The 22,943-nt window shown below is 40.1% G+C and overlaps 2 protein-coding genes across 5 annotated transcripts; both read left to right on the top strand.

Moving 5' to 3' along the window:
- The first annotated feature begins 1,295 nt into the window (after positions 1–1,295).
- Positions 1,296–6,857, top strand: LOC308389323 (exocyst complex component 3-like protein 2). The gene is made up of 6 exons (XM_080870663.1): positions 1,296–1,302; positions 1,388–1,542; positions 1,638–1,793; positions 2,350–2,471; positions 3,342–3,488; positions 6,769–6,857. Exons 3-6 carry the CDS (start codon positions 1,665–1,667, stop codon positions 6,773–6,775), a joined length of 405 nt encoding a protein of 134 aa, XP_080726789.1. The 5' UTR covers positions 1,296–1,302; positions 1,388–1,542; positions 1,638–1,664; the 3' UTR covers positions 6,776–6,857.
- LOC308389319 (tumor necrosis factor alpha-induced protein 2-like) lies at positions 3,386–22,655 on the top strand (the record flags this gene model as incomplete). Of its 4 annotated transcripts, none has more annotated exons than XM_080870652.1 (12): positions 3,386–3,483; positions 13,483–13,716; positions 13,986–14,631; positions 14,885–14,996; positions 15,204–15,326; positions 15,913–16,007; positions 16,123–16,215; positions 16,318–16,441; positions 16,544–16,663; positions 16,779–16,934; positions 18,134–18,255; positions 22,030–22,655. In XM_080870652.1, the coding sequence occupies 11 exons, from the start codon at positions 13,536–13,538 to the stop codon at positions 22,169–22,171; spliced, it is 1,914 nt and encodes a 637-aa protein (XP_080726778.1). In that variant the 3' UTR covers positions 22,172–22,655. The 4 variants fall into 4 exon arrangements, 3 of the variants coding, with proteins under 3 accessions (XP_080726778.1, XP_080726776.1, XP_080726777.1); XM_080870650.1 differs by lacking the exon at positions 3,386–3,483 and adding an exon at positions 10,831–10,891; XR_013970252.1 differs by lacking the exon at positions 3,386–3,483 and adding an exon at positions 13,017–13,155 and having other exon boundaries at positions 18,134–20,080; positions 22,030–22,155.
- Between the last annotated feature and the right edge of the window lie 288 nt (positions 22,656–22,943).

Genomic DNA, 22,943 nt, shown 5'->3' with positions numbered 1-22,943 from the left:
CGTGTTATTCTGGTCCTGAATGCTGCTGTAACAACAAGATATTATATTGCAAGGTTATATCATCTGGCAGAAAGAAAAAATATTTTGTTACTTGTTCAGCTTTTGCAAAATCCCCGATATGTTTTCATCAACTTTTTTTTTTCTTTTGGTCTGTCACAACAGTCAACTCAATGTTTCACTGAGTCGCCAAACAAAAGCAACAGTCTTAATTTGTCAGTGCAATCCAAAGCATACTACGCACCGAGACTTTCTGACCTGCAAACAATCTGGTTAAGTGCGTGCGTGTGTGTCTGTGTGTGTCTGTGTGCTTTGGAAGGGGAGGGATTGCATGCGTGGCTCTGTGGGTCTCTCTGAAATTTCCCTACATCGTCTGAGCAGGAGGAGCTTGTCTCGTTAGGCATAAAAGCTCACAGCAGCTGCAGTTACTTTCAAAGTAGTGACTGTGACGTAGAATCTGAAAGATGTTTTATGTTCTTTATAGATATATATCATGTGGATAGTTTGTTTGGCCACAAAAATACTTTTTACAGACAAGCAAAGAAAGAAAAAGAAAGGTTGTTGTGGAAATTTTAACAATAACAGTGAGCTCTCAAACAAAGAGCATTCCACAGCACATCACATATCCCCATGCCTTCAGTCCAGCTCATCCTTGACCCCCGCCCACTCTAAGAAAAGTTATGACCACCGTCACCTCCAGGATGTCTGCAGATATTCAAGTCTACAATGGGTCCACCGTGAAGGTGCAATAAAACTTGGGGCCTACCTGTGATGATATTCTACATGCATGCATACTATACTAAAGTGAGGAAGTGAAATTACTATTACTAATGTGAAATGGTTACAGTATGTGATTAATACATCAGAAAAGAAATCTGCCACGACACGGTCTACTTAATGCTCATCACACGTGTTTATTGATGATAATTGCCGCTAAAGCTCTGATGGCTCCAAATTCAGTAAATGACTAAACCTGAACACAACATCACCGTTTTACACTTTTTATGGCCATCAGTTTTGGTTGGTAACAAAATAAAAACTAAATTTTCAAAAACATAACATTCTAGTGAGCTTTTAGTGTTGTTGCACAACTGACCTGACCATGAAAATAAAAGTAAAAGGATCATTGAAAGTATGAAAGACCGCACAATATTTCAGTCTACAAAGTCTGTTTAGAGAAGTTGACCCAGAAGCCAAGAATGCTGATGTCCTAGCGCTAAAAACAGCACAGCTTTCTGTGTGTGTGCGCGCACATGTGTGCGTGACTGTGTGCTTTAGAAGGGGAGGGATGGCATGTGTGGCTCTGTGGGTCTCTCTGAAATTTCCCTACATCTTTAAAACAGATTTAGGAAGTTTTTCCTCATTTCAGCTATCCTCTTCATCTCCACAGATCAACAGAATGCCTTACATTTGTTCCCCACACAGCCACACTACCAGAAGGTGGGAACCAGTGACTGGCTGAAGAAGAACACGTTTGAGAAGCTGCTGAACAGCACTGAAGACGTGCTTCAAGAACTTCAGGGTTCGACTCAATCCTGTCATCAGGTAGAAACATGACCGCGTGAAACTTTGCTATGAAGCCATTATTACCAACTTTTAAATCAATGGACAAAAAATGTTTTTTTGTTACTTACATTCAGGAGCTGATTGGTCGGCTTCAGCAGGAAATGACAGTAGAATATGTCCGGAGGCTCCTGAAAGGAGAGGTCAAACTGACGGACAAGGATCGTCAGCTGAAGGCTTACATGACTGTGAAAGAAAATGCAGAGAGACTGCACGAGCTGTTTGCCAGAATGGTGAAACTCACCTTCACTCCACACTTTAGCTGAGACACAATTAAAATCAATCAAGCACAAACACTGATCAGCATAACATTGTTTGACAGGGTGAAACAACCTTAGTCACAAATTCAGCTAACAATAATAAAAGAACCATTGACGGGCTATATTAAAGTTTTGAAATTTATCCTCTTACTTTCGTTTTACTTTCAAAATGAAGTGAAGAAATAGAAAAATCAGTAAGAAATAGAAAAAAGACATTTGTCAATAGATATTGGATCTGGAATGGTGAGAGGACAAGGAGTTACAATTATGAGACAGGGATTATAATATTATTAAATGGAACAAGATCCTTTGCCACTTGCAGTACAAGATTTTTGGTAAGAATTGGAGCAAAATTCCAGTTTGTTTAACTGAAATAATTTAGATTCACATTTACTGCCCAGCTAGCTGGAAGTTCCAGTGCAATAGCTCCTGAAGGAAAAACATCATTATTTCCAAAAACAGCAGCTATGCTGATTACAGTTTGGGGAAACTTGCAGACTAAACTGACGTCACTGATTTGTCTTCACAGGGATCCAAACAAGACTGGTTAAAGGAAATCCTGACCAAGATTGCAGAAGTGCTAAAACTCCAAGATATTCCTGCCATACAGATGCAAATCGTTTCACTGGGATCTGCTTATCCCGACCTCAGGTAAACAGGAAGCTGACTGAGCGAAACATCTTAATTGGTATCAGATATATCTTGTGAGCAGGATGAGCTACATTCATGGGAACTAACATGAGCTGAAAGTAGATGTGCTGCCTTTCTATTTTACATTACCAGTTTCACTGATAGTGCACTGAAACAGAGAACTAAATAAAACATGCTGGCATGAGAGAAGCAGCAGCAGCTGTGAGTAGATGAAGTCAATAATGCTGTTAATTAGAGTTAAATGAAAGATTTCTTCCACCAGAAAACCAAACTGTCTAGTTTTGGTTTTATTTCTAACCTTAAAGAAAAAGGAAGAAGGGAACCAGGAGACATAAACACTGCTCTTGATAGCACTCATATATGTTTATGCTGAATAAGAGTTTTATGGAAGAGTTATTTGGTAAAAATAGTTCATATTCGGAGAGTCACATGCATTTGAAGCACGGATCCATTTCAGTAAGAGCTCCACCTATTGTCAGATTTCCAACAGAGGTGGACTGAGACCTTTTCCATCTCCCCTCTTCTCAGCAATTCAAAGAGGTTTGGTGATGTGCTAATGACAGCTGTTAGTGTTTGTAGGAAGGATGTGTGTCAAGGGGCAGAAAACTGGCTACACACAGAAAAAGACATAACATGTCAATGAAACACAAGTTTAGACGGGATCAGTGAAGTTAGAACTTCTGCTGTTATTCTTATGTTGAAAGTGAAATAAAACATTGCAGATTCTATTTAGCTAAAAAAAAGCTCAATTTCTTTATATTTTTTCTTTTCTATATCAAATGTGGCAGCTTTCACATGACAATCCTTTTTTCACAGTCTCTGACTTTACGTCACTTTTTTAAAACCCTTTCTTCTTTCTGTCACCAACAGTGAAAAACATGTTTCGGCTCTGCTCAAACTCAAGACAAACCTCTCCAGAGCCGACAGGAAAATCGTCAAAACCACTCTGTCAGACACACTGAAAGAGAGCCGTGCTGATCCTGGAACCCGGAAGTTTTTCTCCAAAATTAAAGTGAGGTGAGCCGCACATTTGCTTCTTAGAGTATCACTGACTGAGAGTTTGGTTGCAGAGCAGCAATATTATCGTGTATTATATTGTGTTACAGTCTATCTCTGTAAAGACATACAGAGTGAATGCCAGGGAAAAACCTTCAGATGCTACTTAGACTGAAATCCCTATTATACGCAGACTCGGTGATGGTGAATGCTTGCTGTAGTTACTGTATGTTATTGTATACATAAGCTAGATTTTACATTCATGCTGGCAATTTTTGTGCATTTCATAGAAACTGTGAATAAGTATGCAAGAGTCTGTTTTTACACACTTACAAACAGGTCAGTGCCGTTCTATTATATGTCGTTTTGTTTAAAAACTACAATGATATTAAAGTCTAGTTTTTTCATAAGTTGTATTTTATGCTATATTGTATTACAGAGAATTATACATGTCTCATGTACATAAATAGATGTAAGTTGAGGTTTTTTTTAATAAATGTGCAAAAACCAGCTCAATTTGTTTTTACTGTTTACTCTGTTTAGTAGATGATCCACATGTAAACTGACTGTAGGGTTTATAGTATGTGGAAAAAACAGCAATAGTACTGGCAACAGACAGGGAATGGAGTTACAGTTAATGTCTATAATAAGCAGTGTTGGACAAGTTACTTTGAAAAAGTAATTGTGTGGATGCTTTAAGCATCCACACTATCCGGTTGTTCAGTCTGACGTCACTAGCCGTGTCTGGGTCTAAACTCCGCTGCAGGTCCACATATCAAACGATCACTGTGGCATTACTGAGAGTTGAAAAACTGTCTAAAGTCTTTCATCTTTAATAAAATGATCAGCGTTCTGCTCTACCAGGTGTAACAATTGAGTTTAACATCCAGGCATCCATGAAAACGGAATTTATGACATTTAACGGAGTTAGAAGTTAGCAGGGAGTTAGCTCGCTAGCTTCTATCTAAATACAATATAGCATGTCTTGACTGCGGGGTTTTGGAAACAAATTAAAACGTACAGCTTTCTTATCACTTCCAGCATAAATGAAGACAGAAAACTAAACAGCAGTGACGTTTGTAGGGTTACTGAAGTTGGGCTAGCTGGTATATAATGTGCTACGTGACCGCTAGCGACATAGCTATGTTAGCATAATATAAACAAGCTAACTTTTTTTCCCACTCGATAAAAGTTAACGTGAGTGTTCTCGGTGGTCAGAAACAAATGTAATCGCATGGCAGGATGCTGTAAAAGGACCAAACTTCAGCCAGGAGAACAACTGAGATAATCCATCCACAATACGAGGTTAGTCATTCATATACTGCTGCATGGGCTGGGCTGTAGTTACATCCTAAGGTTTTAAAAACTGAGCTTAAATAAATGATTAGCGGTAATAAAAGCCGAGGGAGGTCAACAGTGATCACTGACTGTTTTAGGAGCTTTTTGAGATTAAATAGAAGAAAATACATAACATTAAACATGTTAACAACACAAAAGCCATATTAAACGCAGACTACTTTAGACCCGGAAGTAGGATTCGTCGCGTCAACACTCAGTTATGGTGCATTAGAAGTCAAATATCTTTAATAATTCATATTTTAATGATAAATTGTCAACACTTTAAGATTCCCCCATCTCTTCTGAACAAAACGGTGTAAGAATGACCGTTCTAGCCCCTACGGTTAGGAAATTATGGTCATTTGTTTGAGGGGAGTCGTCATTATGAGAAATAGACTGCAAAAATCCTGTCTCTGTGCTGCGTGTGTGCACCTGTTTTGGCGGGAAAAAGTACACAGCCTCTGTGGATTCAAATTTAGCAGCTCCCAGGCTGCTTGACTGAAAACGTGCTTCTCTCTCCCTGTGTGTGTGCATGAGAGAGAGAGAGAGAGAGAGAGAGAGACCCTGTTTAGGGCAGCATCTCATTGTTGGAAAAAATATAATATATTCAGACTGGTTGACTGGCATAGACCCTCCGTTATGGGCAGAAATCTGTGCCATCAGAAACTGAATTTGAATAAGTTAAATTTGAATTTGAATTGCTCAGACTGAATCTGAATTGTAACTTGAATAAATGCTTTTGAAAACCGAATTTGAATTAGTCTCATTTGAAATTGAATTTATGGTTTGAAAATGAATTGATTTGCTTTGAAACTGCATTTTATCCTTTAAAAATTCAGCTCTCGGATAATTTCAGTTTCACTTCTCACCATTCAGTTTCAGTTCTACAATTCAATTTCAGTTCCAAAATTCAGTTTTTTGGAACTTACATCCGGTTCCGGTTCAAGCGCAGATTAATAGAACTACGTTTTACTAGCGGACCGAAAGTGTTACTGACGGGAATCTACAGCATCTTTAGCTGAATTAAGACTTCAGAAGTCATTCGTCATGTCGAATGACCAGCGGATAAACTCTCAGGTTGGTAATAAATGTATTACATGTATAAGAACAAGCATCATGTTAACAAATGATAGCCGTACAGTAACTGTTATGCTTATTGTAGCTGTTAGCTAAAAACGCTAATTTAGCGTAGTTTGCCCTGAATTCAGCTTTGACAACAAATATGATCGACTGTTTCTAGTAGAATTCCAAAGTTGTCATCTTGTACCCTCTCAGAGTGCCCCTCTGTATGCTTGCAGAGACCCCTACAGTAGGGAAACATGCAAAACGGTGCCCAAACCTTTGTATTTTAGCTTTATTTATGTCTTACACAGCATCCCAACTCTTTAGCTAACTTAATAACTTTAGCTAAAGTGAATAGTTAGTCTAATTCATTAGTGCAGCATTACTGGGTCACCTCTGTTTGAAGTGATATAATGTGATATACAACTATCACTGTGTTTAACTACCATAATAATTCTACTTAATTAGATTTTTTATTTTTAAACATACTGCTCCATTAATATGTTCGACAGGCTGAAGTTGTCGGGTCACCTCCTAAATCGACCATCTGTTACAGGTGTTTTGTGCCAGAAATGGAGTGTCCACTGAAGACTGAAGATACTGAATCTCTACGCCTTGCCATCCATCCCTCTTGTGCCTTCATCTAGACAAGAGACATTAACTTAACCACTCTCATATGCTCTGTACCTACATCACCTTCCCTGACAGTCGTAGCTTGGCTCATCTGAGGGTGAAATTACAAGAATGTGTTATTTTGCAAAGTGCTCTCTAGGGTTCCTAAATAAAATATGGCATTGAGGTCTTTTGAATTAATCCCTTCTTCTGAAATATAAGAACCTCTCCTGGTTTTAATGGCACTTTGGATTTCCTTACTTTCTGTTCCACTCCCAACCCCAAATAGATGCTGACAAGCTGCCACAGTAACATGGAAGAGGGAAAGAAGTTGGAAAGGACTACTACAAATAAACCCAATGCCTAACAATGAAAAATAAGAACAATAATAAAGATAAGATGAAGTAACAAGTTTTTAGTTTTCTGTTTATTCCAAATGATCATCCAGATGTCTGTGACATGTGATGACAAACACCATAATGGAAGGCCTTAGTCATCACATGCTTAAACTCATATATTTTTGCATATGCTGAACAGGCAGTCAGACATGCTGTAACTGTGGGGTAGAAAACAGCATAAACACCATACGGCAGGGGTCTCAAACTCCAGTCCTCGAGGGCATGGAAAAGTTGCATGACACTGGCCCTTGAGGACTGGAGTTTGAGACCCCTGTCATATGGAATATGACAGGTGTGGTTGAACTGCATGAAGACTCTGAAGCTTCTCTTCTCTTCTGGCAGGACAGGAATGTGGCCTTGTCCTGTGAGCCACAGTAAGGATGTACTTAGAGTAGAACTGGACTGTCACCGGCCTCAGGCTCTTCACCCTTTTCAAAGACAAAGCAGTCATTTAGATAAAATCTTAGATATTGTTTACCTGTAAATGCACAAAGTAAATTTAGAAATGTAATTATTGTTAAGAGTGAATAAGCACTGATAGTGTAATCTACAGCTGTGGCCAAACGCTTAGAGAATGAGAAGTGTTGTTTGCTTATTTACAAAGTTTGCTGTTTCAGTGATAGTTGTATATCACTTCAAACAGAGGTGACCCAGTAATGCTGCACTAATGAATTAGACTAACTATTCACTTTAGCTAAAGTTATTAAGTCAGCTAAAGAGTTGGGATGCTGTGTAAGACATAAATAAAGCTAAAATACAAAGGTTTGGACACCGTTTTGCATGTTTCCCTACTGTAGGGGTCTCTGCAAGCATACAGAGGGGGTACTCTGAGAGGGTCCAAGATGACAACTTTGGAATTCTACTAGAAACAGTCGATCATATTTGTTGTCAAAGCTGAATTCAGGGCAAACTACGCTAAATTAGCGTTTTTAGCTAACAGCTACAATAAGCATAACAGTTACTGTACGGCTATCATTTGTTAACATGATGCTTGTTCTTATACATGTAATACATTTATTACCAACCTGAGAGTTTATCCGCTGGTCATTCGACATGACGAATGACTTCTGAAGTCTTAATTCAGCTAAAGATGCTGTAGATTCCCGTCAGTAACACTTTCGGTCCGCTAGTAAAACGTAGTTCTATTAATCTGCGCTTGAACCGGAACCGGATGTAAGTTCCAAAAAACTGAATTTTGGAACTGAAATTGAATTGTAGAACTGAAACTGAATGGTGAGAAGTGAAACTGAAATTATTCGAGAGCTGAATTTTTAAAGGATAAAATGCAGTTTCAAAGCAAATCAATTCATTTTCAAAATATAAAATTCAATTTCAATTTAGTGATGATCATTTTCAAACCATAAATTCAATTTCAAATGAGACTAATTCAAATTCGGTTTTCAAAAGCATTTATTCAAGTTACAATTCAGATTCAGTCTGAGCAATTCAAATTCAAATTTAACTTATTCAAATTCAGTTTCTGATGGCACAGATTTCTGCCCATACTCCGTGTGTCTCTCTCTCTGTGCATTTGTGTATACATATTTGATTTTGTGTGTATCTGTTGGCTGTTCCTTCTTGTTTTTTAAATTTATTTTTATTTCTTTTTTTTTTTTTTCACAGGTGAATAACAATTAGTTTTGAGGGAACTTAACCATGTTCCGTTTTTTTTTTTCAGCTTGTCATCTTACATTTTCCAGTATTTTCACTTAAGTTATTACTATTCTGTTCAATCATAGTATTTGTTCTAAATCATTGTTATTATGCTATATTGTAGTATTTCTGCTAAATCATACTATTTCTACTATATTATATTTTTCTTTCTAAATATAGCATTTCTGCTATATAATTGTATTTCTGCTATGTTATAATATTTGTGCTAAACCAGAGTATTTGTGTTGAAACATGGTATTTCTGCCAAATTATAGTATTTCTGTCAAATTATAGTATTTGTGCTGAAACATAGTATTGATTTAAAATTACAATATTCATAGTTCATCACAGTGTCTCTGGTAAATCACAGTATTTCTGCTATGTTGTACTATTTTTCTAAATCATAGTGTTTCTGTAATGCTTAAGTATTTTTGGCTAAATACATTCTTTCTGTTATCTTATACTATTTCTCCTAAATTCTTGTATTTTTGAGAAGTTATCATGTTTCTGGTAAGTTACAATATTTCTGCTAAGTTCTGGTATGCTATTGTATTTCTGCCAAGTATTATGTTTCCTCTAAGATATTGCAGTTCTGCTAAGTTATTTCATTTTAGCAAAGTTCCTTTGCTTCTGCAAAGTTTTTACAATTTCTGCAACTTTTCAGCTTTTTCAGCTAGTTTTTGCAGACAGCTTCAGCTTTAAAGCATCCACACTGCATTTTCGCAGGAAATGCAAATTTTTCTAGTTATAGTTACTAGGTACTTCAAAAAAAGTAACTGAGTTGGTAACCGAGTTAGAATATTCTAAAAGTAATTAATTACTTGAAAAGTAACTATTGCGTTAGTTTAAAAAAAATGTTTAACCCTCTGGGGTCCAGGGTGTAATTGGCAATTTTTAACTACTTTTGATATTTCCTCTACATTTCACCTTTAAATACTGTTTACTTTGCCTTGTTTGGTATCATCCTTTTCAGCACAACCTCACATGTCTGAATTTACAGTTATGTTTTCATTTTGACATACTGTATTAACACAATTGATCTAAAATGAAACAAAAACCATAAAATCTGAGTAGAAAGTTATATTTTTAATGTAACAACCACAAACATGGTTAATGAATCATATTTCATAACTTTAAATGCAATATAAATGGTCAATTTTAAAATCCTATGCACACTTTTTGCAAACACCAAAGCTGTTTGCAGCCATTTACCTTTTACCCCTTTTAAATTAACCACTTCAAACTATTTATATAACAATCAGCTGCATTCAATAAGATGCCACACAAATTATTTGTGCCACTCCAAACAATAATTTCTGTCCACTGTAAAGAAGAACATCACAGCCTGATACCTGCAGGTCTGACAGGAGCAGGTGTATCACTCCTGTTTCTACCTGGAGACAGCAGTCGCCTCATTGTTCTGACACACAACACAAAACTATCCACAACACTGCACACTAACTACACAAGACAACATGAACTACACACTCCAAACACGCTAAACGTCACAAATCTCTCACATCTTAAAACTCGCTCTCTCTCTTTTTTCTGCTGTCTCTCTCTCTCTCGCTCTCTCTCTCACTCACTCACACTCTCTCTCTCTCTCTCTCTCTCTCTCGCCGTCACTCCTAAAACTTCCCTAAACAACCAAATGTCATATTGCCATATCATTTTTTGATTGGTCGACATGGTGCATTTTTCCACCAACAGGAACCGGCTGTTTTTTGGTTTGTTTGTTTTTAAATTTTTTGCTCATAAGCAGAGAGTGCTTGCTAGCTTGCTAAAAGTGATGAAAGTATTCAGGAAAAAACACGCGTGTATATTGTTTATCATGACTCTGGTTTTACGTGGCCTATTAACACAATTTAAAAACTGGTAAATATTACCTTGTTGCTTTGTCTTGAAGTGGTCATGTGATTGGCTTAACACGACTACGACTACTTTATTCTTCCTCAGTCAAACAGCAGCACTCATGTGATTGTTTTGCCCCATTAACTCCAGGTGTTGTGCCAAAAAGTGATGTCTGCCAGAAAGTGATAACCGTCTGCGGGAGCGCGCCTAGCTGCTTAAAGCTGTTGTGCCCAGATTACTTACGTAGACAGCTACTTACATGGAACTGATATAAGATGCGGTAAGCTGAAGACAGCTTTGACCGTCTGCTTGTTGAAAGATAGTAACGCAACCGCACTGCATTTTCTTGTTAGTGACGGTAACCCAGATTACTCATTAGTGAAAAAAGTAACGCCGTTATTCCCATCACTGCTGCTGAGACACGACTGTTAGTTGCTGCATTAAGGAAAATGTGTTCGACATTTCCCCGCTGCTTCCCCCGCAGATCCTGCAGATCCTGCAGAGTGAAGGGTAAGAAAAACTGTTACTGCATCACAGCAGGAAATTTAAGTTATAGGCAGTAAAAACCACACAGGTCGAATGTGGCTGACACTTTTAACTGACAAAAATGTTACTATAAAAATCAGTTGAAGTCATTTAAATTGCAAAAGAGACACTTTGAATGTTTCTCAATTGCTGTTGCAATTTTGTATGAAATCATAGAGGGTCTTGAAGGGGAAGAACAATTGCCTTAGATCTGAAAAAACACCAGAGCAAGAAAACAAAACTGGTTTTGACCTTTTGTGCCTCACTTTAGTGGTTAGCGCTCTACAGCAACAAGCGGGGCCTTCATGTGGAGCGTTTGCATGTTCTTCCTGCACCTGCGTGGATTTCCTCCCAAAGTGTACGAGTGTGTGCTTGTCGTTTTCTTTTTGTTAGTCCAATAATTACATCTCCCAGATCAGGATCAAGAAAGAAAGGCATCTTAAATGGACTGGTGTTTATATAGCGCAACAGAGCAAGGAGCTAAAGGGTTTAGAGGAGCCTACGCAGGGGTTTGTGCGTGTATGTGTTGTTGTCATTTCTCCATCTAGACATCATAATACTTAAAGCCTTCAGAGCGCTCTGATCCTGCCTTGCTCCAACTCATCTCCTGGCACCTCTTCCACAATGTTGAGTAAAATCCTTTCTGGCTGACCAAGCTGTTGTTCCTTTTAATTTGAACAGAAAGTCTGTGTACTCTGTTTGCCCAACCGCCACTAATGTGGCATCAACATAGAAGTCCACTGTGTCCTTTTGACAGGACTGTAGGACTCATACAAATTGCAGAAATGGTGTTTGATGCCAAAGTCTCAGTCATGAACACACTAACACTTTGATGAATGCATCAGGATTAACTCAGGGTTCAGTATCTTGCCCAAGGATACTTCCACACACAGTTTGGAGGAGCCAGGGATCAATCCGCAGACCTTCCAACTGGTAAACGACCTGCTGGACTACCTGAGCAAGCACCTTTTTTACAGATAATGTGGGTGGGGTTTTTTTTGTATTTTTTGTCTTAAATTAAATGGTGACATTTAGCTGGTCTATGTTCCTACACTCACTAATGGCCAAGAGCTCTTGGTAGGGACCAAAAACATGAGACTGTGGATACAAATGCTGGAAATAACCTTTCTAAGAGGGTAGGGGGACTTTCACTTAGAGATGGGGTGAGAATCTCAGAACTGCTGCTCCTCCACATGGAAAGCAGCCACTGGTGTGGATATGTGACTAGGGAGCCTCCTAGGTGAGAGCTTTCAAGCATATCCAGCTGGGATAAGGCTCTCAGGCACACCCCTACACTGGAGAGATTCTCCTGGATGACCCAGGAACAGCTCAGTGCCCTATACTGGAAGAGCTAGGGAGAGAGAGATCTGGGTGTCTCTGTGTAGACTGCAGCCCTCTGTAACTCAGGCCTGGATAAATGTTTGTTTGACTTAGTAAAAGATATACCTGCAGTGTGTATCCACACAGCAGCAGAAAGGTCAAAGTGGATGTCAGTTGTTTAAAAGATGCAATGTAAACACCAGAAAGAACAATATGAAACCAAAATAAGTAAGTAAGTCATACTGGACTTTTTCTGTATTAAAACAAAATAACAGATCTAAAGAGTCTGTTCACATGTACAAATGAACCTTTAATAATTAACTGATACCCAAACCAAGTTAAAGCATCATTTACTTTTGTGACTGCATTAGTGTGTTATTCTGGTCCTGAATGCTGCTGTAACAACAGAAAATTGCAAGGATACATCATTTGGCAGAAAGAAAAATCATTTTAGTACTTGTTCAGATTTGTTTTCAAACATTTTATTTCATTTGCTTTTATGTTTGTCTGTCATAACAGTCAGCTCGATGTTTCACTGAGTCACCAAACAAAAGCAAAACTCTTTATTTGTCAGTGCCATCCAAAGCATACTACGCACCGAGACTTTCTGACCTGCAAATAATCTGGTTAAGTGCGTGCGTGCGTGTGTGTCTGTGTGTGTCTGTGTGCTTTGGAAGGGGAGGGATTGCATGCGTGGCTCTGTGGGTCTCTCTGAAATTTCCCTACATCGTCTGAGCAGGAGGAGCTTGTCTCGTTAGGCATAAAAGCTCACAGCAGCTGCAGTTACTTTCAAAGCAGTGACTGTGACGTAGAATCTGAAAGATGTTTTATGTTCTTTATAGATATATATCATGTGGATAGTTTGTTTGGCCACAAAAATACTTTTTACAGACTTACTTTGGTGTATTGTTGTAATTCGATTGGATGATGTCAGTAGTTTTCTTTGTTGTGTTAGGGCTGATGTTGTTTATGTCTCATTTTTAAATGTGTTGTTCTGTAAAAAGTGTTTTTTCATCTTCCTTCCTGCATGAAACATGACAGTTTCACTTGTTCTTTATGTAATCTTATTGGAATTCAAAGCAATTCAATGTATTTATTTATTGATTATTATGTATTATGACAATGTACATATTGCAGATTTATGGTTTAATCTATTTTTAATTTCACGGTCATGCTATACACAAGGCTAAAATGTTTCGTTTATGCCAATCATATTAAAAAAATGTATATTAAAACAGTTTTTTTTTAAATTGCAGATTTCTCAGCACCTTTCTTGGCCTGTTGGTCACGTTTTACAACCTGGAGAAGAATGCGGACACTGTCAGGTTCATCCACAACAGGCACGTCCAACAGTTCCCCTGAACAAACTTTAAGAGCTGGAGGAAAATGGTTTAAAAAGTTCTGGCGAAGCCCCACAGGTCAACCCAGCAACAACGGTCCTTCCACTACTGATGGACACCAATCACCTACTGAAGAAGAGCGGCCAGTTGGTAGGTGACATACATCCAGCTGTTATTAGCTATTTCCTGTTAACCCTCTGTATCTCAACTAAATTATGTTTTGTGTGACATATTAAAAAAAGAAAGGAAATTGATGTTACGGTTGTTCCACAAAATTTTGTGGAAAATAGTGCTGATGTGTGAAAAACACCTCTGTTACAGAAATAAGGTTCTCCATTTGTTCCAGAAATGTTAAATACCTTATTTTAGGAGAAATATGAACTGTTTGAAGATTATTTATCTTTGTTTTTCTCCACCAGTGACTCCTACTTTTGAGGAATGCCTTGAAGGACAAAACCTGTTCGAAGCCGCTCAACTGTTGATAGACAGGGAGAAACATCTGTTTGGAGAGATAACAGAGGCTGATGCACTCAAAGCTCACGAGGAAGCAGTAAAAAAGCTTGCTGCAGACTATGAAGCCCTTGAAAAGCGTTTAGAGCAGACCGTGCAGCAGAGTCTTTCTCTCAGCTGTGAGGAAGAGGTGTTTGCTTTGATATCAGCAGTGAAAGCCATCAACCTTGAGGAAGAGCAGGACCAGCTGTGGGGACAAATATGCCGGACGCCACCAGCCTGGAGGCCCAAGAAGTGGAAGGAGCACCATGACAAAGTGCTTCATGAATTAGTGTATAGTCGTTTGGAGAACCCATCGAGCCTCATTGGTGATCAGGTGAACCAGTCCTCGATCCAGGCAGACATCCAGTCCATGGGCAAACAGCTGAAGGAGGACCTGCAGTGGGTGGTGGAGATTGTGAACAACTGCTACCCACCAGAGATGGACATCTGTAACTTTTATGCAAGACAGTACCATCAAACTTTCAGCGCAAGACTCAAACAGATTGCAGACTTTGTTCTGGATGACAAGGACTGCAGCTTCCTCCTGCGATGGGTGAAGGAGTTTTATCCAGAGTAAGCCACCAGTTCAATTATTGTTTGAAGCAGCATCTTTCTGTGACTAAACATGAGGATGTCTGTCAGTGTGAGGTCCTTCATTGTTTTTAGAAGAATAAATACCTGAGCAATTACAGATAGTGAATAATAATACAAATGTAACAGCCAGTTTCTTGTTTTCTTAATGTGCTAAATAAAATGCCATTTTTGTAGACTAAACACAACTTGGGTTGTTTATAGAAACTCATGTGTTATCTGCTCTGTGTACCAGAATCCTTGAAAAAGCTGAGCTGGCCAGTAATATCAATACTGAAGCGCTGGGAAACCTGCTTCCTGACGAGTTACTGAAAGCTCTGGAGGAGCAGTACCTCAGCAAACAACAGGTAACACAGTGTATCTGAGGCGTGTATCCAGTTAATCAGTATGGTCATTGCAGGGCTTAAAGTGAGATGTGCAAGACAAGCATCAAAGAGTTGTTGATTTAATTTTTTTGAACATAATATTGTAGATGTAATTATTACTGTCAGTAATTAAATCTTTACACATGAAAGCGGTTTAAAACTGGCAGCTGTGTGTTGTTGTGTGTTTAGAGCGACCTGATGATTTATATTGGCCGAGTATTGGATGAAGCAAAGAAAGAGTGGGATCAAGGAAAGGAGCCGACAAGAGATGATGGTTGCTACGCCAGTCCTGTGGCCTATGATGTCATCCAGGTACAGTTGCTGCATAAACTTGTTATTAAAAAGGCTGAAATCGATGCTTTTATGAAAATGTATTAATACAATGTGAAAGGTGTCACTTGTGGTGGCCAACTTCAAGGATCCTTATAGTGAGTCCTGCATTTGTTGACTTCTAATTGTTGACCATGATGAGAGGCTTTGAATAAATTGCTATGTTGTGGTTAAATATTGACGTAACATTGTTTTGACATCACATTTCCTCTGTTATTCACTGTAGAACACTTAAGAAGTGCCGACAAATATTTTCCAGCCTGCTGCACATATTAACCAAACTGAAAAAGACTTTGAGAAACTTTGAGAAAAAGATTTACAAACAAGGAAGACAATTATTTTTGTTTGGGTCATTTATAGAAACGTATTTACTGTCGGATCAGAGTCACAGTTTCAAACCCTCCCATGGTTCCGTAGTTTAATCACTTGGGTTTGTCACTAACATTGTAAAGCACTGGGTTTGGTTCCTGGTGTTTAACTGGATCTGAAAATGATGGAAGTGCATTGCTGTGTAAAGTGCTTTGAGAACTTAAAACTGCCACTGATTTGTCAATCCATTTGTCTTCAGTTTATCAACGGCATGGTGACATCAGCACATATAACTGTAAGAGACCGACACAAGGCCCAGGAAATAACATCCAACCTGACAGACTTCATGCAGAGGTAACAAGGCTTCACAAGGCTGTCTTTTAAATATTTAAATTTGAAAATACATTTTAGTTTTACGTTTGGTAATAACAAGATAATAAAAGTGAAAGCTGTTCTTAATCTTCTGCAGGTATAAAGAGTTTCATGAAGACATCATAAGGCAGAACAAACGGCACAGCAAAGCTTTCATAAAGGCAAACCTCAGCTGTGTCGAACAGTTCAGGTTTGTTTCTGATCCAGTTAGATGGAAATTCAGATTTTAACTTCATCATAAAAGGAGAATACTTCACTGTGAGCTAATGTGTCCTGTGTGGTCTGTCTAAAGGGATTTCTTTGAGAAGCACGATCTGTTCCCAGAGAATGTGCGGGAAAACTGTTTGCAGGTCCTGACTGAGATGAAACAGTCTGCCCACACTTATTTATTAACCCCTGTGCACAAGATCCTCAAAGTAAGTTCTTTACAACTGCAGATATCAATAATCCTCAGGATTAAATCCTAACATGTTTTAATCAAAGATTTTAAAACAATGTGTTATTTGTTCCTCACACAGCCACACTACCAGAAGGTGGGAACCAGTGACTGGCTGAAGAAGAACACGTTTGAGAAGCTGCTGAACAGCACTGAAGACCAGCTTCAAGAACTTCAGGGTTCCAGTCAGTCCTCTTACCAGGTAAAAGGAGGAAACTTTATAATGGACTGAATGGCCATTATTGCCTTCATTGCCACCTTTTTAGTAAAAGGATTATGATGCGCTCTGACTACTTAAATACTTGGTTTAAATTCAGGAGCTGATTGGTCGGCTTTACCAGGAAATGACAGTGGAATATGTCCAGAGTCTCCTGAAAGGAGAGGTCAAACTGAAGGACAGCAATCAGCAGCAGAAGGCTTACGAGACTGTGCAAGAAAATGGAGAGAAACTGCACGAGCTGTTTGCCAAAATGGTGAGACTTGATCTTTAATGCACACTTTAACTGAGACACAAATTAAATCAATCAAGCACAAACACTGATCAGCAAAACATTGTTTGACAGGGTGAATCAGAATCAGAAAGGGTTTTATTGTCAAATGTTGAGCAGGTTTACAACATTAGGAAATTGCTGTGGTACTTATTGCAAAACATACTGTGAGACAAACGCTTAAATAAACATAAAAATTTAAATTAAAAGTGCTAAGCAGATTGATATATACATGTATGCAGGTGATGATCAGTGCAAAAATGGAACAGATGCACAGAACACAGTATAGTGTCATGTGTTTGTGGTGGGAACAGTCATATGGTTATTGTTCATGAGTCCAACAGCAGAGGGGAAGAAACTGTTCTTCTGCCTGAGGGGAGCAGGTCGAACAAGCTGTGTCCAGGATGAGAAGGGTCAGCTGTGATCCGAGTTGCACGCCCCAGTGTCCTGGAGGTGTACAGGTGCTGCAGAGATGGGAGTCTGCAGCCAATCACCATCTCAGCAGAGCACACAACACGCTGCAGTCTGTTTGTCCCTGATGGTGGCTCCATCATACCACACGGTAATGGAGGAGATGAGGATGGACTCAATGATTGCAGTGTTGTTGGCAGGTTGAATTTCTTCAGCTGCCTCAGCAAGTACATCCTCTGCTGGGCCTTATGACGGAGGTGATGGTGGGCTCCCACTTGAGGACCTGGGTGTTGGTGGTACCAAGGAAGCGGAATGAGGCGAACAACCTTAGTCACAAATTCAACTAACTACACTAAAAGAACCGTTGACGGGCTGTATTTAAGTTTTGAAATTTACCCTCTTACTTTGGTTATACTTTTAAAATCAAGTGAATAAAAAGAAAAATCAGTAAGAAATAGAAAAAAGACATTTCTCAATAGATATTGGATCTGGAATGATGAGAGGACAAGGAGTGGGAGGGGGTCACTATTATGATACAGGGATTATAATAAGCTAAAATGAATCCTTTGCCATTGCAGTACAGGACTGGAGCAAATTTTCAGCCTGTGTAACTGAAAGAATTTAAAATTCACATTTACTGCCCAGCTAGCTTAAAATTCCAGTGCAATTACTCCAGAAGAAAAAACATCATTATTTCCAAAAACAGCAGCTATGCTGATTACAGTTTGGGGAAACTTGCAGACTAAACTGACGTCGCTGATTTGTCTTCACAGGGATCCAAACAAGACTGGTTAAAGGAAATCCTGACCAAGATTGCAGAAGTGCTAAAACTCCAAGATATTCCTGCCATACAGATGCAAATCGTTTCACTGGGATCTGCTTATCCCGACCTCAGGTAAACAGGAAGCTGACTGAGCGAAACATCTTAATTGGTATCAGATATATCTTGTGAGCAGGATGAGCTACATTCATGGGAACTAACATGAGCTGAAAGTAGATGTGCTGCCTTTCTATTTTACATTACCAGTTTCACTGATAGTGCACTGAAACAGAGAACTAAATAAAACATGCTGGCATGAGAGAAGCAGCAGCAGCTGTGAGTAGATGAAGTCAATAATTCTTGTTAATTAGAGTTAAAAGGAGAGTTTTTTCCAAATGTGGCACCAGAAACCAAACTGTCTTGTTCTGGTCTTCAGTTTAGCAAAGGTCTGGGGTAGGGGTGGGTTTTTATAATCGATTTATCGATTAAAATCGATTCTGGCTTGGATAACGTAAAATCGATTCATTAAAATCCTGAATCAATTTTTTAATATAAATTTATTTTGCCCGAAATGCCAGAATCTCTGGTGAAATCTCACAAAATTTCAAGAACCACCAAACAGCTAAGACAGTAAATGAGAGCAGGAACACGGATTCTGCACAAAGACTTAAACACACAGCGCAACCCGCAGATCAGAATCAGTTAGATGTCGCCCTTCTCACAGTCGGGGCTGAAAGCTGACAGCTCGCTGATTCTGATGTTTCGGCGGGTCGGCGCTTTGTGTTCACGCCCTTCATGCGCTGATTCTAAAGCTGTTAGTTTGATGTCTCTCCAAACAATATTGACTGAACCAGCAGCAAAAGAAGATCCAAACTACGCTTCACATAAACATCGTCATGAATTCACTCTGACTTTTACTGTTTTGCTTCCACCACGATGCACAGCTCTCCCCCCCTCCCCCCCCCCTCTCTTCAACAACAGTTTCCCGTCTAAAAATCTGTTTTCTTCATTATTCGCTTGCTTGTTACGCACAACTCTACCGTTGTTTACAGCGCTGTCGGCCGACGTTTTTTTTCCCTTTTACATTCTTCCGGAAAGAAAACCTCATTTCTGCCGTTCAATACTGAACAAATGTAAACTTTTTAAAATGATGCAAAATGCAAAACGCTTAGTCGTGTCTCTAATAAAACCGCTGTAACTCCAGAGGTAATGTTCATGTGTTGATTAATGGTTTTCTTTCGTTTTTGATGTACTGCAGAATATTTTTATAAAATCCCAGGCCAGGAAACTCGCCTTCATGTTTTTCTGTGTTTTATCTTCAGCTACTTTGACACAAAGGCATCTGCTGTGACGCCCACACCTTTGATAAAGTCTTGCGTGTGTCAGCTTCCTTTTTATAGATACAAAAATATGTAAATGTACTGATCTGAATTATAATATTTCTGACTGTCAAAATTTCCCAGATTCAAATCGAATTGAATTGAATCGAATCGAATCGATTCGGGACCTTGTGAATCGGAATTGAATCGATTCTAGAAATCAGTGACGATACCCAGCCCTAGTCCGGGGCTACGTTCAGGGCCATCACTGGAGGAGGCGTGTGTGCTGAACTTCGTGGTCCTCGAGCAGTGTTTTTTGAGGGGCTGGCCGAGGCCACTGCCCACTGGGTCCGCTTCCATCACCTGCCACCAGACCGGAGGCTACACGGCGGAGCTCATCAAACGCTGAGTTTAGGCGCCGGCGTGTGGGGTCCCACAAACCCCTTCACAGCGCTGCTTTAGGCCGGTGGCCCAGAATTGCCCGACGGCCACGGGGCCGCGCTTCTGAGCCACGGGGAGCCGCACAGAGTCCTGGAAGTGTGTGTGGCCGGGGCACCTACTGCGGGAATGTCCAATGAGTTGGGACGGGTGTTCCGCGTCCAGCGTCGCCGGGGCTACAGCACCCGCCCCTGGTCCCGGAGGTACGTAGCACATTCCGGTAAGGTGTCAAGAAGGTGGACTCGGGCTGGACGCAGATCCTGGTCCACCAAAGCTTGGTTCAGCCTGGGGCGTTGGAAGCAGAATGGGTGGAGGTGAAATGTGTGTATGGGGACACAAGTATCCTGTGGTGCCGCTTCTGCTACAATACAAGGGCAAAACGCAAGGGGTAAAGGCAGCAGTTGGTCAGCGCCTGTTGCATCCCCTAATTTTGGACACCAACTAATTGGCCAGGGTTACATAGCTTGCTGGGGCAGTATGCGGGGATGAGACGTGGGGTCATCTAACACTGACTCTGGGGGGAGGAGGCAGAAAAGTGTGCGCAAGCCCTGTTTAAGGTCATCTCCCAGGTCGGTATTCCAAAAGAAATACTGACCACCCAGGGCACGGCGTTCATGTCTCGCACACTAAAGGAGCTATAAAAATTACTGGGCATTAAATCTGTTCAGACCAGTGTCTACCTCCTTCAGACTGACAGGCTGGTGGAGCGGCTGAACAAGACTTTAAAGTCCATGATTCATAAGTTCATACATGAGGATGAACGCAATTGGGATCGCTGGTTAGACCCTCTGTTTGCAGTGAGGGAGGTACCCCAGACCTCCACAGGATTTTCTCCTTTGAGTTGCTGTAGAGCAGACAGCCATAGAAGGTGCTCGACCTGATTAAAGAAAACTGGGAGAAAGGGTCGAGCCCCGTGAAAAATGAGATTCAGTACGTGCTGGACCTGAGAGCAAAACTGCACAGGTTGGGGAGTCTGTCACGGGCAGGTGCGTCCGCAGGTGGAGGAAACAGCAGCGATTGCATCCTGTCTGCGCCAGAAGACCAAAAAGGAGGTGGGACGTCTCCTGGGGCTGGCAGGCTACTACTGCCGGTTTGTGCCTAGGTTCGCGGACCTGGCCAGCCGCTTGACCGATCTCACCAGGAAAGGTGCCCCCGATCTGGTCCAGTGCCAGGTGGCGTTTGTGCAGCTAAAACAGGCTCTCTGTGGGGAGCCGCTGCTGTTCACACCTAACTTTTGGTGGTTGTGGCCGATTTCCTCTCCTGCTCGCGGGGGTGTACGTTCGGCTGGCCTCAGTCGGGCGGTGGGGGTGTGTGGGGGAGGTGTGGTTTCTGGCCTGCTGCAGCGGAGGAGTGACACAGTGAGCTCGCAGGGCGGTGCGCAGGCAGGAAGAACAGGTGTGCCTGACTGTTTCAATAACTGTGTGTTCTGTTTGGCAGTGAGAGCTGACATGAGACGTGTGTGTGTGACACAGAGTGAGGAGTGTGTGCATAAACAAAGAACTGTTCCTTTCACTTTCGAGACTGTGTGTGTGTGTTACAGGGTCCCATGTCACAATAAGTAAACTAAATGTGCGCTTACAAATTGAACGAATGTGCTTAAACCAATCAATAAACTTATTGGAAACTAAAGTGTGTTATTGTGTTCAAATGAAGAAATAAAAATACACGAGAGTTACCAACTGTAGAGTGTGACCATGGGTTTTGCCATCACATGGAGAATCACATGCATTTCAGGCACGGATCCATTTCAGCAGTAGGAGTTCCACCTATTGTCACATTTCCAACAGAGGTGGACTGAGTCACATTTTCCATCTCCCCTCTTCTCAGCAGTTTAGATGATGGTGATGTGTTACTGACAGCTTTCAGTGTTTGCAGGAAGGATGTGTGTCAGGGGCAGACAGAAAAAGACATAACATGGCAATGAAACACAAGTTTAGACGGGATCAGTGAAGTTAGAACTTCTGCTGTTATTCTTATGTTGAAAGTGAAATAAAACATTGCAGATTATATTTAGCTAAAAAAAAAAGCTCAATTTCTTTATATATTTTTTTTCTATATCAAATGTGGCAGCTTTCACATGACAATCCTTTTTTCACAGTCTCTGACTTTACGTCACTTTTTTAAAACCCTTTCTTCTTTCTGTCACCAACAGTGAAAAACATGTTTCGGCTCTGCTCAAACTCAAGACAAACATCTCCAAAGCCGACAGGAAAATCGTCAAAACCACTCTGTCAGACACACTGAAAGAGAGCCGTGCTGATCCTGGAACCCGGAAGTTTTTCTCCAAAGTTTAAGTGAGATGAGCCGCACATTTGCTTCTTAGAGTATCACTGACTGAGAGTTTGGTTGCACAGCAGCAATATTATCGTGTATTATATTGTGTTACAGTCTATCTCTGTAAAGACATACAGAGTGAATGCCAGGGAAAAACCTTCAGATGCTACTTAGACTGAAATCCCGATTATACGCGGACTCTGTGATGGTGAATGCTTGCTGTAGTTACTGTATGTTATTGTATACATAAGCTAGATTTTACATTCATGCTGGCAATTTTTGTGCATTTCATAGAAACTGTGAATAAGTATGCAAGAGTCTGTTTTTACACACTTACAAACAGGTCAGTGCCGTTCTATTATATGTCGTTTTGTTTAAAAACTACAATGATATTAAAGTCTAGTTTTTTCATAAGTTGTATTTTATGCTATATTGTATTACAGAGAATTATACATGTCTCATGTACATAAATAGATGTAAGTTGAGTTTTTTTAATAAATGTGCAAAAACCAGCTCAATTTGTTTTTACTGTTTACTCTGTTTAGTAGATGATCCACATGTAAACTGACTGTAGGGTTTATAGTATGTGGAAAAAACAGCAATAGTACTGGCAACAGACAGGGAATGGAGTTACAGTTAATGTCTATAATAAGTATCAACATGTGTTAATTATAAAAATCATAAGAATGATAACTGCAGGTTACAAGTGAACACTATAGCTTGATAGGTAATGCAGCATTATGGACAAACCCTACAGCAGCTATCTCCACCAAAACCATGGAGGAGGAGAGG

This window comes from Rhamphochromis sp. 'chilingali' (assembly GCF_963969265.1).
Source record: "Rhamphochromis sp. 'chilingali' genome assembly, chromosome: 21".
Classification (NCBI taxonomy): domain Eukaryota; kingdom Metazoa; phylum Chordata; class Actinopteri; order Cichliformes; family Cichlidae; genus Rhamphochromis; species Rhamphochromis sp. 'chilingali'.
Note: the sequence above shows the minus strand (reverse complement) of the source record. Positions and strands in the feature narration are given on the sequence as shown.